We start from the raw sequence: 17,450 nt of genomic DNA, 5'->3' as shown, positions 1-17,450 counted from the left end.
AGCATTTCGCTTATACTGCCCAACGAACGATAGTCATTTTTTCCTTTTTCCCTCCTCTCTCCTTCGGCTCCCAGCAGCAGCGACGCACCGGGAGACAGGTGGTCACCCATCTTTCAGAAAGGATATTTGCCAATTATTGAAGATTTCTTAAAATACAGTACTGATGTTAAAATATTATGCAACTCAACATCCATAAATGATTCAATGCACTACTGTAGTAGAGTTGGTAAAGTAAAAAAAGTGATGTGCGATATTTATTGGTCTTCCAACATTTTTTCGATCAATATCAATATATGAAATATATTGTTCCAAAAGTATCGATATTGATAATTTAGTTAATATAGATAATATAGTTTTTTTAGCAGTCGAAATTATCGATATTTTGACCAAAATTATCGATACCTGTAATTATTAGTGTTTGAAATATCAACAGGCAAATATCGATATGTACAGTTATCGATAACTATCGCGCGCGCAGCACTACTTACTTCAGGTCCATGGGCGCTGTGGTCCGCGCCATGAATCCTCGTGTCATAGATGGGAATGCCGTTTTCCGTAGCGTGTGTCGGGAGGCAGGAGTGGGGTTGACAAGGTTTCAGTTCAGCAGTGAAATTATTATTTTTGATACGCATATGCAATTTATTTATCTTAACATATTTTCAAAAACTTCCCTACATAAACTTATATTTGGAATATGGGCATTCGGAATTTCATTTTATTCATTCATAAATGCCTTCCAGCAGAAAATTCTGATAATTAAATATTAAATTTATTATTAAATTTTGCAGACTTTCTGGCGGTATACTTATTTTATGGAAATGAAATTTCTATCTCGATCACATTTAACAATGTTTGGAAAAACAGTACATTTCATTACTTTTCATAAAAAAAATCAGTATCTTTAAAATCTATTTAGACCAATGTTGATGATGTAAGAAAAATTTGTATGTTCAGTTTTTACTTTGTGCATGAAATATATAACAATTATAGACATAAAGTTACCTGTGCGATATATATTTTTTACCGTTTAATATAAAATTTCTATTCTCAATGAATTATTTGCATCACTTATTGTAGCGATTTTTCGGCTAAAGTAAAATAATAATATTGATTATTCGTTATTATTATTATTAAAGTAACGAAAACTATATAGAGATCTACACTCACATTTATGTATATACAATGTGTATATATATACATATATCGTATATATAAATATATATATATTTATTTATCCTATCTATTTATGCATATATCAAAAACATATGTATGGCTTGATTTGATAACGATGCGTATTCGAAGGAGCAACAATTTTGTGCAGGGTGGCGCTTTAACGCAGTCCGGTTTTTGAAGAAATATGGCGGATGTTGAGGTGAGTCTGTCACGTGGAACTTGAGAAACCGTATTATTGTCATATAATTACCGATTATTTATTATTGATTTTGTTGTAGTTAACGAAAGCATTGAAAGATTTGCCAAACCGAGTTCAAACCGCCAGTAAAAACGAGCGGCGAGAGGTTCTGCAAAATGTCGTCAATGTGTTGTCAAACCCTGGTAAGGAACGATCGCAGATTTACTTTTGATAGAAACATATAATTTCATAAATTAAAAATGTTTGTCAGCGTCGGAGAAAGATTGTGTTTTCTCCTATAATTTATTATCAAAATGTACATGGAAAATTAAGAAAACTAGGATTGTATATGACGACAATTCAAACTAAAGTATGATGATTGTACAATATTGTTTTAGAATTACAACATTTATAATATCTACTTTATTCGCACGTGTAGGTTTTATAATTTTCAATCTCTTAAATATTAGTATCGATCGTGAAGAATATTTATTGTCTAAATATATAAATATATAATAATAAAGTAAAATGGATCAGTTTGGTATATAATGTATTAAATGTTTTGCTTAACAAACTAATATTTTTATTTTTTTAAGGTAACATAATATTAAACAATGACTGTTCACCTGTTATCCATACATATTTACATTAAATATTCTCCAAGCAACTATGAATATTATAAATATATAATTCTGTTGTCGATTTCCAAAATTATTATTTTTATATTAAGTATTTGATTAATCTGAATAAATGATTCCCCTATTTATTTCTCTATATGAGTTCATGATTTATATTATATACTTGTTTAACTGCTGTAATATATGATAGAATACGGAATACTTGTTATTATATTGTATATGTGAAACAGAAACAAAATATAACATAGTGTATCTATTTTTATTTGCAATAATAATTAATTAAAATTCAGATAATGTGATAAAAAGTAAAAGTTAAAAGAATTAGCACCAGAAGTTATTTAAAATAGGGCACAGTACAAGCGTGTATTAAAATATTTATTGGAAGAAGTACTTTTTGTATCTTAATTTTATATTCTAGTTAATGTTGAATGTTGCCATATAAACTATGGTATTTTATACAAAACTTTTGTTTCCACATTTTAGGCATTAATGAGAAGATTGTCAGTGGAATTTGTAAAACCATATCTCTTACTTTACATCGATATAAGGATACAGCTTCCCAATCTTACGTGAAAAATCTGATTGTGGAATTGTTAAAGAAACAACCAGAAGCTACTGTAAAACATATGACAAATGTGATAATAGAACAATCTATTTGGCATAAAAATGTAGTTCCTACGTATGTAATTACATAAATACCGTAAAGAGCATCTTTGTCTCAAGAACGTTGAACTTTAAATGATACGTTGACGCTTAACAAATCTTTATTGATTTACAGTTTCAACACTGCTTTAACTGCTGACATCGCTTTGAAATGGTCAACATTGATTATTCTCTATGGATATAAGAGCAACTCAAATATCAGAATAGAATTACCAAAACTCATCGAAGCACAAGCAAACCTAAGTGCAGCAGCTTTGGCACCCATGAATAAAAAATTGGCAGAAAAAGTATACGTCTTATTGGCATATGAATGGTCAAGTGTCGAAAACATAGAGATTATATATCTAGACACACTGACAAAATTGGAAATTGGAAATGGTGTAATTGTTCTTGCTAGTTTACTTACTAGATATTTAGTAAGTACAAAGAAAAGCGATTTGGTGGGGAAACTGAAGGTAAATTTACATTGAATGCGAGATTAATATTTTCCGTTACCGTATAACAGATTTTATCAAATCAATTTCTTCTTTTTACAGACAAATGTCGTAGACTTTTTTATAAAAGTGGCTATTAGTTGCAAGAAGAAACCAGATCTATATGTCGTTGACACTGCTGTACCTTTGCTTCGTAGAATATCTCACGATGAATTCAAGAGTCAGTTACTGCCAGCTTTGCAAAAAGCAATGTTAAGAAATCCAGAAATAATTATCGAATCTGTTGGTCATATTCTAAGTGGCTTATGCCTTGATTTGAGCCAGTACAGCCAAGATATAAGCAAAGGATTATTTGCAAACCTGCATTCTAAAGAGGATTTAGTTCGAGATGAGGCTGTTGCAGCTTGCCGCAGACTGGCTCTACAATGTTCGGATACCACTGCCTTGGAAAACTTACTGTCATCTGTGTTTGCCATATTTCATGGATCCGAAGGGAAACTCACGGTTGCGACTCACAAGATTTCTGTTTTACAAGGTGCTGGTAATCTTAGTTATAATGCAGCTTCGGGAAGCAGCGTTCAAAGGTTGGCTGAAACGGCTTGCGAACATTTTATTAAGGTTCTTGAAAGCGAAGTTCACGAGAAAACCTTAATTCATGCTCTTGAAATGATGGCCTTATGGACCAATAAATTTACAAACAATGTTCCGAAAGGTGTAGTAGGTGCATTTAAAAACGGTATGACTGCTAAGACTTCAACTGCCGCGGTGCGAACTGCTTACATTAGGCTCTTCTTCTCCTCACCAGTAGTTTCTTATTCTGGAACGATAACACCATTACTCATACAAGCAATGACAAGAGCTATGCAGCAAAGTACTCAAGCAGCTGCAGTGACGGAAGGTTTAGTAGCTTCTTACCTGCTGCTGAAATTTGTTCTCGCTAATCAAGTGGAAAATGACAAACAAACTATATTATGGAATGCTATCGATGATCAAATATTCTTCTCAGAAAAGTTCTTGTCGACATGCCCAGATGACATTTTATATCATCTGATGTTACTTTGCGACAAACTTATAACAGAATTTGCTGATAGATTGAATGAAAAAGCTTTAAATGGTATTCACAGAGCAATTATAACATGTGCGACAGCTCCGAAGTCTAATACAAGGAAACGCTGTTTCCCATTAATTAAGAAGATTGTCAGAGGTTTGAGCACGTATGCACCACCTCAAGAATTGCTGATGGAATACAATAGGTTCTTAGAGAACGTAAAGATTAAATCAGAAACTGATAAAGAAAATAAAGAAGAATCTTCTACTGGTGAATTAACTGGTAGATGCCTCGCAGATGGACTGCTTGCTATTTGCTCAAGCTCTTGTCAGTTTGAATTATCTACTATGCAAATGGCGAGAGATGCATTGATACCATCTCATCACCCTATAATCTATAAAGCAGTGCCAAATTTATGGTTCAAAATCGCAAAGAATTACAAACTTGTGCCGAAACATTTTTTATGCTCTTTCAATAACGAAATAAAAAAAGTTCTCGTGCAAAACTTCAAACCTATTGCCAGTTACGAGAATGCCCTGACAAGAGTGGTGTCAATTGTACCAGATATTATATTGCCTGCAATAGTATCAAATGTTAAAAGCAAACTTAACGATCCCGAAATCTTAAAAATCACTAAAGACGAGTACTTTACTTACCTGAGTCCAGACGGAGAGTTGTATGATAAAAGTGTGCTGCCAACAAACGATGAAAATGATATTCTCAATTCAATGAATATGAAAAGAGAGAGTAAAGCGTATTCCTTTAAAGAACAGCAAGAGGAACTTCAGCTTAGGCGAGAATTGTATGAAAAGAAAAAAAGGGAGGGGAAAATAAAAGAGCCGAAATTGACACCTAAACAAGAAGAGATTCTTAAGACACAAATCGCAAAGGAAAGTGCAATCCGTAAAAGACTGACCGACTTGAAATGTAGAATAGATAATGCTGTATCCCTTGTCATCTGTGCAATGAATGGGAATGGGCAAGAGCTTTCGTTTTATCTGAAGGATCTCTTACCTCCGATTTTAAAAAACTTGGCGTCGCCATTAGCTGCTCCTGCAATGTCTGATCTTTACATCCGTCTAAAGAAAGTAGTGGAAATAGGCAGCAATCCAATTTTGGGTGATTTAGTAGCGCATGTTACACTGAGACAATTACAACCACAGTGTGACTTAGATCAAGCTTGGGAGGAAGAAAACACCGATGCTGCCGTGAAAAGGACATTAAATCTTTTATATACGACTACAATCAAACAAAAAAAATTATTCACTGCTCCCGCACTTTGTTACATTTTTCCATTTATAAAGAAAACTTTATTAACTTATAAGGATGATACGATGATCGTGCAGGGGCTACAGATAATACAGGAGCACGCTAAACAAAGAGGAAATCCTTCTGATGTGAGAGGTGTGAGACATCCTCGATTGCTCCCACATAAGCACATGTACGATCTGTTAATCGAATTAATGGAGATTACAACTGGAAGAGTGCAGACGCATGCAGTTGCAACCTTATTAGATGTTGCTCAATCTAGTAGTGGGCAATCAGGTACTGCGCTAGCAACTAGCGAAGATATAGGTTCCTTAATTGGAGCTTTACAGAATTCATTACCCACGATAAGAGATGCAGCCTTAAGGGCCTTAACAGTCGTGAGACAAGCCTTTCCATCTCAAGAGGAAGATTATTCAGGATTTTGTCACCTTGTTAGGAGAATATGGATTGCCAGGTTTGACGTTTGCGATGAGAATAAAATTTTGGCTAATGAATTATGGAACGCAGCAGATTTAGTAGCGCATGCAGATGTTCTTGCCCAAGAACTTATCCAAGATATTCCGCATCCTGTAGAACCAGTACAACAAGCTGCTGCTTGCGCTTTGGCACAGTGTTTGACCAACATTCCCCAATTGGTACCATCACTTTTGGACGAATTATTGCAGCTTTATCAGGAGAAATTAGCTATGATTCCACCGAAACTGAACGATTTTGGTCGTGTGGTTGAACAACCTATCGATACTTATGTTCCGCGTCATGGTGTTGCACTTGCATTGGCTCAACTAGCTCCTCTTCTCACCGCTGAAACGGTACTTAAGCTTGTGCAGTTTTTCGTTTCAACCGGCTTAGGGGATAGAAATCAAACTGTCCGCACGGAAATGTTAACCGCTGCTCTGGCTGTTGTTGATCTTCACGGTAAAGCGAACATAACTTCTTTGTTGCCTGTTTTCGAAGAGTTTATGGATAAGGCTCCAAAAATTGGCAGTTTCGATTCGATTAAACAGTCAGTGGTTATCCTTATGGGGTCACTGGCTAGACATTTGGATAAGGATGATCCGCGCATAAAGCCAATAGTTATGCGCTTGATCGCTGCCCTCTCCACTCCGTCGCAACAAGTACAAGAGGCTGTTGCCAATTGCTTGCCACATCTTGTACCTTCTATCAAGGAAGATGCCCCAAAAATTGTGGACAATTTAATGGATCAGTTGTTAAAATCAGACAAATACGGAGAGCGTAAAGGCGCGGCTTACGGTTTAGCAGGTATAATCAAGGGCATGGGCATACTCGCGTTAAAACAACTTGATATTATGACCACATTAACTAATGCCATTCAGGATAAGAAAAACTATAGGCATCGAGAAGGAGCGTTGTTCGCTTTTGAAATGTTATGTACGATGCTCGGCAGATTGTTCGAACCTTATATCGTTCATGTATTACCGCATTTGCTGCTGTGTTTTGGAGATTCCAGTCAGTATGTCAGAACGGCTACCGATGACACAGCTCGTGTAGTTATGAGTAAGCTTTCTGCTCATGGAGTAAAACTTGTTCTACCGAGTTTATTAGCAGCCCTGGAGGAAGACTCCTGGAGAACCAAGACTGGTAAGTTATTTATAAAAGCTGATATGCGTTACTTAGCGTACCGCCTATGCTATAAAAATTACATAATTCTTTTATTTTCTAAGGATCCGTCGAACTGTTGGGTGCAATGGCATATTGCGCACCAAAACAACTAAGCAGTTGTTTACCCAGTATAGTTCCAAAGCTCATCGAAGTACTCAGCGATTCGCACACTAAGGTCCAAGAGGCTGGTGCAGTAGCTCTGAAAGTTATCGGGAGTGTAATCCGTAATCCAGAGATTCAAGCCATTGTACCAGTTTTGCTGAAAGCTTTGCAAGATCCGTCCCACAAGACGGCGACATGTCTCCAAACTCTGTTGGATACACAGTTTGTACATTTCATTGATGCTCCGTCATTAGCTCTCATTATGCCAGTAGTGCAAAGGGCGTTTTTAGATCGTTCGACTGAAACCAGAAAAATGGCTGCTCAAATAATTGGTAACATGTATTCGTTAACCGATCAGAAGGATTTAACTCCATACTTGCCAACCATCATTCCTGGCTTGAAAACAAGTTTGTTGGATCCTGTGCCAGAAGTACGGAGTGTGTCTGCGAGAGCGTTAGGTGCCATGGTGAGAGGAATGGGTGAATCCAGTTTCGAAGATCTGCTTCCTTGGTTAATGCAAACACTTACATCTGAAACAAGTAGCGTTGACAGGTCAGGAGCTGCACAGGGTCTGTCGGAAGTTGTAAGGGGACTCGGCGTTGAGAAACTTCATAAACTTATGCCTGAGATCATTAGTACGGCTGAAAGGACAGACATAGCTCCTCACGTTAAAGACGGTTACATTATGATGTTTATTTACATGCCCAGCGCATTTACTACAGAATTCACACCTTACATCGGACAGATCATTAATCCTATTTTAAAAGCTTTGGCTGATGAGAATGAATATGTTCGCGAGACTGCGCTTAGGGCAGGACAGCGTATCGTTACTCTATACGCTGACTCGGCTATTATGCTGTTGTTACCCGAATTGGAAAAAGGTCTTTTCGATGATAATTGGCGTATTAGGTATTCGTCTGTACAATTACTTGGAGATTTACTATATAGAATCTCCGGTGTCTCGGGCAAGATGTCAACAGAGACAGCCAGCGAAGATGATAATTTCGGAACCGAGCAATCGCACTATGCCATTATTAATGCTCTTGGCGGGGAAAGGAGAAATCGCGTTTTAGCTGGACTGTATATGGGTAGATCAGACGTTGCATTAATGGTGCGCCAAGCTGCGCTTCATGTATGGAAAGTTGTCGTAACGAATACTCCGCGAACATTGAGAGAGATATTACCCACGCTATTTACGCTTCTACTCGGCTGTCTGGCTAGTACAAGTTACGATAAAAGACAAGTGGCAGCGCGAACTTTGGGCGATCTCGTTAGAAAGCTGGGCGAAAGGGTATTACCGGAGATTATACCTATTTTAGAGAAAGGTCTGCAAAGTGACCAAGCTGATCAACGCCAAGGTGTATGCATTGGACTGTCAGAAATTATGGCAAGCACGAACAAGGATATGGTGTTAACTTTTGTCATCAGTTTAGTTCCTACAGTGAGGTGAGTTTCTCTACAATTTATTACACGAATTGGTGGTAAGGAGAATGAGAAAAATTTATTTGCTTTTAGAAAAGCCTTGTGCGATCCACTGCCAGAGGTTCGACAAGCAGCAGCGAAAACTTTCGACGGTTTGCACTCAACTGTAGGTGTTAGAGCACTGGATGACATACTGCCAGCAATGTTAACACAATTAAACTCGCCGGATCAAGCAGAAGCAGAGAATACTTTGGATGGTTTACGCCAAGTAATGGCGATCAAATCTCGCGTTGTTTTACCCTACCTGGTACCTCAACTAACCAGTCCACCCGTTAATACAAAAGCATTGTCAATTTTGGCTAGCGTTGCGGGTGAAGCACTGACAAGGTTCCTTCACAAGATCTTACCAGCGTTACTGACTGCTCTCTCTAGTGCTCAGGGAACGCCGAACGAGGTTCAAGAATTAGAATATTGCCAAGCAGTGATTTTATCTATCACTGATGAGGTCGGTGTTAGAACAGTCATGGATCAGCTGATGGACGCTACGAAAGCAGAAGATCCGTCTAGACGCCGAAGCGCTGCGACTTTGTTATGCGCTTTCTGCAGAGACACTCGCGCTGATTATAGTCAATACGTTCCACAATTGTTGCGTGGACTTATTCACTTATTTACGGATGACGATAAGGATGTACTGCAAATGAGTTGGGAAGCGCTTACAGCTGTGACTAAGGTAAAATTACTTTTTCTATTCACTAGAGTTGTATGGTTACTGCATTATAATTGATTTGATTTTAAATCAAATGTTCATTGAAGAACACTAACGCTTACGTGTTATATTTTTATCTTCAGGCTTTAGCATCTGACCAACAGATTGCACACGTACAAGACATTAGGCAAGCCGTTCGTTTTGCGGTGTCCGATTTGAAGGGGCAGGACTTATTACCTGGATTCTGTTTACCCAAGGGAATTACGCCGATTCTTCCCATATTCAGGGAAGCCATACTGAATGGTTTGCCAGAGGCGAAGGAGCAAGCGGCACAAGGACTTGGAGAAGTTATAAAATTAACCAGCGCGACAGCCCTACAACCGAGCGTTGTGCACATTACTGGGCCACTGATTCGAATTTTGGGAGATCGTTTCAATTGGAGCGTTAAAGCAGCAGTTTTAGAAACGCTTGCAATTTTACTGGGGAAAGTAAGTTAAATTACCAGAGTAATATGTATAAGCAAACAGTGGTGGAACAGTCAAAGAATTATTAATCATGTGTTGTTTGGTAGGTTGGGGTGATGTTAAAGCAATTCTTGCCACAATTGCAAACCACATTTTTGAGAGCATTGAACGATAGTAATAGACAAGTGAGATTAAAGGCTGCTTACGCTTTAAGCAATCTCATTGTAATCCATACGCGTGTCGATCCATTGTTCACGGAACTCCATACTGGTATAAAAACTGGCGATGATCCAGCGATTAGGTAACTTGAGTGATTCAGTATTCTTCGTGTACATTTTATGTGCGCTCCTAAGAACAGTTTTTAATGTAACAATATTTTGTTCAGGGAAACGATGTTACAAGCTTTGCGAGGCGTACTCACGCCTGCTGGAGATAAAATGACAGAGCCCATGAAGAAACAAGTATTCGTTACGTTAAGTAATATGCTCGGTTACCCCGAAGACGTTACGAGAAACGCTGTAGCTGGTTGTTTCGGAGCACTTGTGCGATGGCTTAGTCCAGACCAACTTGCCATCGCATTTAATGAACACGTGCTGTGTAAGTTTATTAGGGACCTAACATTATAATGGAATTTTATGATATATAATCATTTATGTAGCAACGATTATTTCAAATTCATCCGTAATTTTTCTTTCATTTAAATGAGTATAACTCGCATACCAATAAAGAGTAGTGTCAACATATTTGTCATTTATCATTATGTAAATGTAAACTATTCTTTCTTGTATCAAACACAAACTGTTGGAACAAACTGTTTAATTAAAAATTTCCAGGTAACGATGCCAATGTCGACTGGATGCTCAGGCATGGACGTTCTTCAACGTTATTCGTCGCGCTAAAGGAATCACCAACAACAGTGTATAATAATAAAGAGAAGGACCGTGTTTGTTCAGTGATACTTTCGTATCTAGCAGCGGATCGAGTACAAATAGTCATGAATGGTGTACGAGCTTGCGGTTATCTGTTCCAATATCTCATGAACGAAGGACAACCCATTCCTCAACAAATCTTATCTCCATTCGTGAGGGTACGAGTATTTTAAAACGCATATAAACCTCAAGTTTATAAAATCCTGCCCTTCTTTTACGAATAATTAATTCATTCGGCGTGGCGATAATCGATTCATCGTGGTATTCGATTTTAGTCAATGAACAACAACAGCAACGACGTGAAGCAATTATTGGCCAGGGTTTGCATTCATTTGGCTCGTAACATACCACCCGCGAAAATGTCACCGGAATTACTTAAATCGCTTCTGCCTATGCTGGTAAATGGAACAAAAGAGAAAAATGGTTACGTCAAAGCCAACAGCGAGCTTGCTCTCATAGCGGTGCTTAGGCTGAGGCAAGGCGAAGAAGAACATCTGGCAAGTAACATTTTTATATTGATTATAAGTTGAATGATTTATATCCTTAAACCAAACTCTGTTTATTCATTTTTCGAAATTGCATTGTCTTTCAGCGTTGCATGGCTTTCCTGGACGCCGGCGCAAGAGAATCTTTGTCGGATGTGGTCAGCAAAGTATTGCGCAAAGTTCTATCTCAGCCTGAAGGCAAAATAGAAGAATTAGACGATACGTTACTCACGTGAGAGATATTGTATGCCCTGGGGCTCATTACGCGCTGCACCCGTTCTAATAATCGTACTGTCAGTCATTATCCAATCGATTTTCATAAAGAGACTTACTGTTCGCATACTAGTTGCATTATAAAGAAGTTAGCTCATTCAACATTGTATCCCGATAACCGATTAAACGACGTGAAACGTAACAATCACTCGATGGCATTCAAGTTACTTAAACTAAGATGTCCCGTGTACCGAGTGACTCGAGCAGAGGTTGTAGATACTTTTATGCAAAGTCTTTTCTACCGTCGATTTATTAATGATATGATTTCTTACAATTTAATTGATAGCGTATCAAGTTCGCCTCAAGAGACACACACATCTGTAAATGAATCAATAGCAAGTAATAAAACAAAATGTATCGAACATAAATACCAAAAAGGTGAAGAGAGTTTAACATTAACAAACGCTAGACAATTTTTTCTATTGCACATTTACGATACGTCCGCTTCGTGCGTTATATTTTACATCTCTTTGTGTCTTTCGCGCGTACTACGATTGAGAATAAATTGCTTTATTTGTACAGAAAGGCGAGCATTTCTAAGCGAAGCTACACGGACACTTTGTTTTGTACGAAAATCGAATGTTAGTCTGTTTTTATTTGAACGCAGGCGGACTGAGCAAAATGTCTGCTATCGAGGATTCCAGCAGTGCCGCGCTTTGCCGTCGTATAAGCGCGTTGCACCGTCTTGTACTGTAGTTGTATACATACATCGGTATATAGTTTATATTTTAGAATTACGTATAGAGATTGTTGAACTGGCTTAGGCCGTTCCGTACTAACGCGATACTTCTAGATCTTTCATTAAAGCGTCCTCGTCTTTGATCGTATTTAGTTCCGATCGCGAAGCTTCAGTTCGCTTTTCGATTCTCGCAATAAGTAGACGTACCATCCACCGGCTTGCATTATTCCCATTGTCCATAATTCGCGAGTGCAATTATTTTGTATATACATCCTCTTGTACGTTACAATTTAGTGGGGAAACATGGAACTTTGTACTTTTATATGTAAGCTTTTGAAAGCCGCTTAAACATTTGCTCCAACGTTATCGGGTCTTCGCCTTCTTGTCGTTTTCCATGCATCTTGAATAACGACGTTTATCATAAAACAGTGCGCTGGAAATTAAAGTAGATGGATTAAAAAAAAAGAGGGAAACAGAGAATGTGACACGCGCAAAGTGATGGCTGAACAATATTGTTGCAATAGACTTTAAAATCTCCAAAAATGTTCTCTTTTTTCTTATTCTTTTTGAAACGCGTGGGAATGTTAGATTTTAATAAGTCTTTAATTTCACGACAATGTCCGTTTGTTAATGTATTCTGTAAGGCGCCAAGAGACGATGATGCTGTGGACAAGAAGTAACGCGTACCCATTGTATTTTAGGCAGAACGATTCTACCTTGTAAGCGACCTAGTCGCGTTTGCTCGTTCCTCCGACTTACTGAGCCCCGGGATACTCACGATAACGTATCCAGCTATACACGTGCAAAGATCGATCAAGTTTCACCGCATCGTTACGCGACAACACGTCATGGTTTCGTTCGTTTCGACGACACCAATTCTGCAATTATTCGCTTGAAGACTGAGTCTGTCTTATCCGTGGCCGCAATGAGAGCCGACTGTCACGTATTTCTCAATTCGATTTCCTATTTGTACCTACTCCAAGATCGAAGACGAAGTAAGCTTCGTTTGCGTTGGACACTTTGGGCGAATTCCACTTATGCCCAAATTGCCCGCAACGCCCGTGGTTAATATTCCTAAACTTATGGAAATCTCTTTAAATATTAGAGAGAAGTTTGTGAAAGAGCCATTATCGGAAGATACAGGTTTTTAATTATAAATTACGACTGGAAAACAGGAACATATAATTTATAAAAAAGTAAACTTTTTAAAAAAAGTAAAAATTAACCGACTTCAAACGTTCGCTAAAAAGAATAAAATAATTTTTTTTAAGTCGGTGCCAAAATAAAAACAAAATTAAATCGGCTGGACGCGTGACGTGCCACTAAATTTTTACGCCCTCTAATTCCCGGGCGTTTGTATGCTAATGAACTATAATTGATACAGGTTTAGAAGTTGATTTAATTTTGTTTCTATTTTGGCACCGACTTAAAAAAAATTATTTTATTCTTTTTAGCGCACGTCTCAAGTTGTTTTTTTTTATTTTTTTAAAAAAGTTTATTATTTTTTAGTTACCTTTGTTTGAAGTCGGTTAAAAAACATTTATTATGGTACCAATTGGGGAACATACTCCATAATATAACAACGAAAGAATCATTCAAATCGGTCCACGCGTTAAAAGTTTATGCGCGAACATACATTAAAACTGGAATTCTAGATAATTCTACAGTATCTAGACTATAATAAAAAAAAATAGCATGGTACCACCGGCTCTTCATACGCTTTCAAATAAAAAGAGAGTCATCGAAATCGGTGCACCTATGCGATAGTTATGCGTGAACGTACATACATACATACATAATGAAATATACGTGACGAATTGAGTAACATCCTCCTTTTGAAGACGGTTTAAAAACCGTAAAATCCTACGGTCGTTGGCGCGGGCGATTTGGGCGTAAGAGGAATTCACCTTAAGAATACCAATTTCTTTCATATCTACTACTATGGGTTGAGTCAAAATCAATTGAATGCTATTCCTCTGGTAACTCACGGTATGGCGGGAGTAGCCCCTTCATAGTAACTTTGAACAGTCAATTGATTTTTTTCTGATTATAAGTTCGTTTCCTCTTTTCGCGGGTACCTATGTACTATACATAAATGCTAGTAGCGTTAGTCAAACTTCAGGTGTTTCGAAGTAACAGAGTTACACGCGTTTATTTTTCAAATGTTACATTTCTCTGTCTTAGATTGTTCACTAACGGCAAACACTGAGAATTCGTTCTGTGAAACTATCGTTAGATTTATTTATGAAACTCGGAGAGTGAACTTGGATATGTTTGGAAGTTACGCTGGAGACCGTTAAAACTGTATTGCCTTCAAGGAGAATTAACGGTGGTTCATGCATGAAATTTATTTATCGCATTTTAATGATTTTAATTTCTTGTTAATTATGTACGCACGAATGTATGTGTTGCAAATAGAACGATGCTCTTAGCAAAAAGCTCTATTCTTTTATTCGCGCAGTTGATGAATAAATTTGATCTTAATTAAGAAAATATGTTCCCTAAATTGAGGGGAGAGGGATCTTTATACGTTGTTTCGTTCGCCATTCTTATCTAGTGATGTTGCGTTTCTCTACCTTTTCTCGCTTAAAAACAAATACGCTAATATAATTCTAGTTTAGTACATCATACTTCTTTCGTTACTGCTGCTTTAATCAAAAAAATTAATTGATGAGACATTTTAATTTGCAACGAAGTACGATAATTATTAAGTTACAGTAGTTACGGAGTTTAATTAATAAGTCAGGCTGCCGACAGAAAAATTATGTTGAAATTTTATTTCTAACTTTGCTTGCTTTTTGAGCTGGCCGTTGAACGGTTTGAGGAGGCTCGTCTTCTTCCAGGCTGTTGTTTTTTAAAGATTCAGCATCCACCCCGGTTTTCGTCACTTGCATTTCTGCGTCAGCCATTTCTTTTAGAGAGAGCAACCGCCTCGTCGCTTCTAGTATTATTTCGTAAAATTCAAGGAACGTTAGCTGCAACAATGAAATTCTGCATTGTAAACTACGCATATCATGTACAATAACTGTATTTGTTTAGGCGAAGAATAGCTAAGCTAGATGTAACATACTTTTTGCAGTAACTTCAAACAACCATTGGATATTAAGCTACTTTTTATTTGTTAAACTATTATTTACGTAATGGACTACATTAAATAAGAATTAGAGAAAGTATTTATGTCATAAATTTTTATCAATACCTAGTGCGTTTCAGAAGGCGTGTTTACAAATTTTTGTGCTTACAGAAAAGATTCTACTAAAACTTTGCCCTGTAATAAAATATAGAAAATGAAGTATGGATGATGTGTCATGTTAGCTGTATCGTTTAATTCTATGTAGTTATTTCTAGTTTTTCTGAGAACTCTCAATTATTATATCTTCTGATGGACGTCGTATAGTTGCAACTGTGAGGCTTGTAAATTTTTAGTCAATGATGGATATACATAATTGCTTAGAAGTTTATTATTGTTACTCCCTTAATTAAGAAGCGCACCTTTTAAAAGTAGTATCCTTTTACCCTTTACTGACTGAAAAGTGATGATAAGGTAAAAGTGAATATTCAGTGGGGGTTAAAAGTACTCGAACCCCTTGCAAAACAGAACAACTTTTTCGAAATTGGTCCAAACGATTTGAGTTTGTTTGAGGAGCTAGACGGATTACTTTACTAGCGTAGTAAAGTATTTTTAAAATTTTAATTACAAGCTCAGATCAAAAAGTTGAAGAAACTACCCCTTCACTATTTTCTTCGCTATTGCGAGAAATTGATTTTTTCTTCAAAACGACGAAACACGTCACCTAAGTAGCAAACTAATCTTTTTAGCGTGTAAAAATCCTGATTAATACGTAATAAGTATCACGTCGTACATTTTTGAAGAATTCATACTTATTTAAAAGTGTATGCAATTAGTCATAAGTTCTAAAAACTAGCAGGCCTCTTTTGAAACACCCTGTATAAGAATACTGGTGCTTTTGTAGGGACACGTAGTAAAAAAATCTACGAAAATCAGTGGATCCACATAATTTGCATTTTACCTTCTTCAACAAGTATGCTATGCCTATTACTTATGTTTTTGGGAAACGTCATTTTCGGAAAGTACCGTTTTAAATGAGACTCTGATCATAATACATTTAACACGTATCGCGTAATATATAGGATACAACTAATCGCAAATTGTTACCTCTCATTTTTCATTATTCAAATTTACCATTCAATATCCTGAAAAATCAATAGCCAATGGTTTTAAGAAACAAAGAATAATCTTATCGTATATTGTTACTGTAACAAGTACAAATTAAATACTGAAACTAAGTTCATAATTCACGCTTCAAGTACTTACCTATCACGCTACAGACATTTCTAAAAATCGGAGCACATACAACCAAACGATTATTATTTTATGAACTACTTGAATGTAAAGCTGAACGAGAGTGAAGATGTTCGTTAAATTTTACCTTTATCGTATTTCTTTAAAATTGTAAGATTATACCTCGTAATCCATATTCGTGATTGCGCCACTATCTGCGTCCTTGATTGCATGACATATTAGTGCCATAATTTCTATCATCCTTGGTGCTCCCAAATGCCCAAAGGCGGATAATTCTTGAGCTATGATATATGATGTATCGTTTGAACGAGGAGAGTAAATAATTAAAAAAAATTGAGTGTTAGAGGATAGTTCGCAAATGACGATACGCTTACGCGAATTATTTTCAAATTTCCTCGATATGTCGATCGCGCGATGCAGTGGCGCAAAAGGTTCATCGGTTTTCAGCAGATAACTAACTTTTTCGCCAATTGTTACGCAATTAATTCCATCGGAGAAACGTTTATCAGCTTCGTCAGTCATCGAGGAAGACTGTGAATCTTGTGTACCTACATAATTCAAATATTTATACATCTCAATGTAAAAATACCATTACTCTAGAGTTTAGGTCTTAAGTCGATTCTGCATGCATACTGTGAAATGTACAAATGTAATTGTTCACAAATAATAAAATACTTTAAAGTTGTATGTCTTATTTGAATCACTCTTTTTTGCATGTACGCTCGGAACGTTAACGCGGCCAATCGATATCTAAATAAATTGCAGAAGAATAATTGGTGATTTTCTTCTTTAAATCAGAAGAAATTTATAATATTTAAATACTTGCAAATTGGCAATATTACAGATTTGAAATATTTCTGTATTTGTCGTAGGAACTATAGTTTAGTTGACGAGTCGCAATCATTAATTAAGTCTGTCTTGACAACTTGTAAGTTCATATCATTATAAACAAAAAGCAATAAATTAATTTATAATGATTTATAATCAGTATGAATTATTTTACTTTGAATTATTTAAATCGTTATAAATGAATATCATTACTT

At 36.7% G+C, this 17,450-nt stretch overlaps 1 protein-coding gene across 1 annotated transcript; it reads left to right on the top strand.

Annotated features, from left to right (window-relative positions):
* The first annotated feature begins 1,257 nt into the window (after positions 1 to 1,257).
* On the top strand, positions 1,258 to 14,576 carry L(3)80fj (lethal (3) 80Fj). The gene is made up of 13 exons (XM_076820886.1): positions 1,258 to 1,372; positions 1,452 to 1,554; positions 2,473 to 2,668; positions 2,768 to 3,107; positions 3,189 to 7,002; positions 7,086 to 8,571; positions 8,641 to 9,277; positions 9,397 to 9,741; positions 9,825 to 10,018; positions 10,103 to 10,314; positions 10,551 to 10,804; positions 10,922 to 11,143; positions 11,239 to 14,576. Exons 1-13 carry the CDS (start codon positions 1,358 to 1,360, stop codon positions 11,365 to 11,367), a joined length of 7,947 nt encoding a protein of 2,648 aa, XP_076677001.1. The 5' UTR covers positions 1,258 to 1,357; the 3' UTR covers positions 11,368 to 14,576.
* The last annotated feature ends 2,874 nt before the right edge of the window (positions 14,577 to 17,450 follow it).

This window comes from Andrena cerasifolii, chromosome 9, assembly GCF_050908995.1.
Source record: "Andrena cerasifolii isolate SP2316 chromosome 9, iyAndCera1_principal, whole genome shotgun sequence".
Lineage (NCBI taxonomy): Eukaryota > Metazoa > Arthropoda > Insecta > Hymenoptera > Andrenidae > Andrena > Andrena cerasifolii.
The sequence above is the reverse complement of the archived record's forward strand: the minus strand, read 5'-3'. Positions and strand labels throughout refer to the sequence as shown.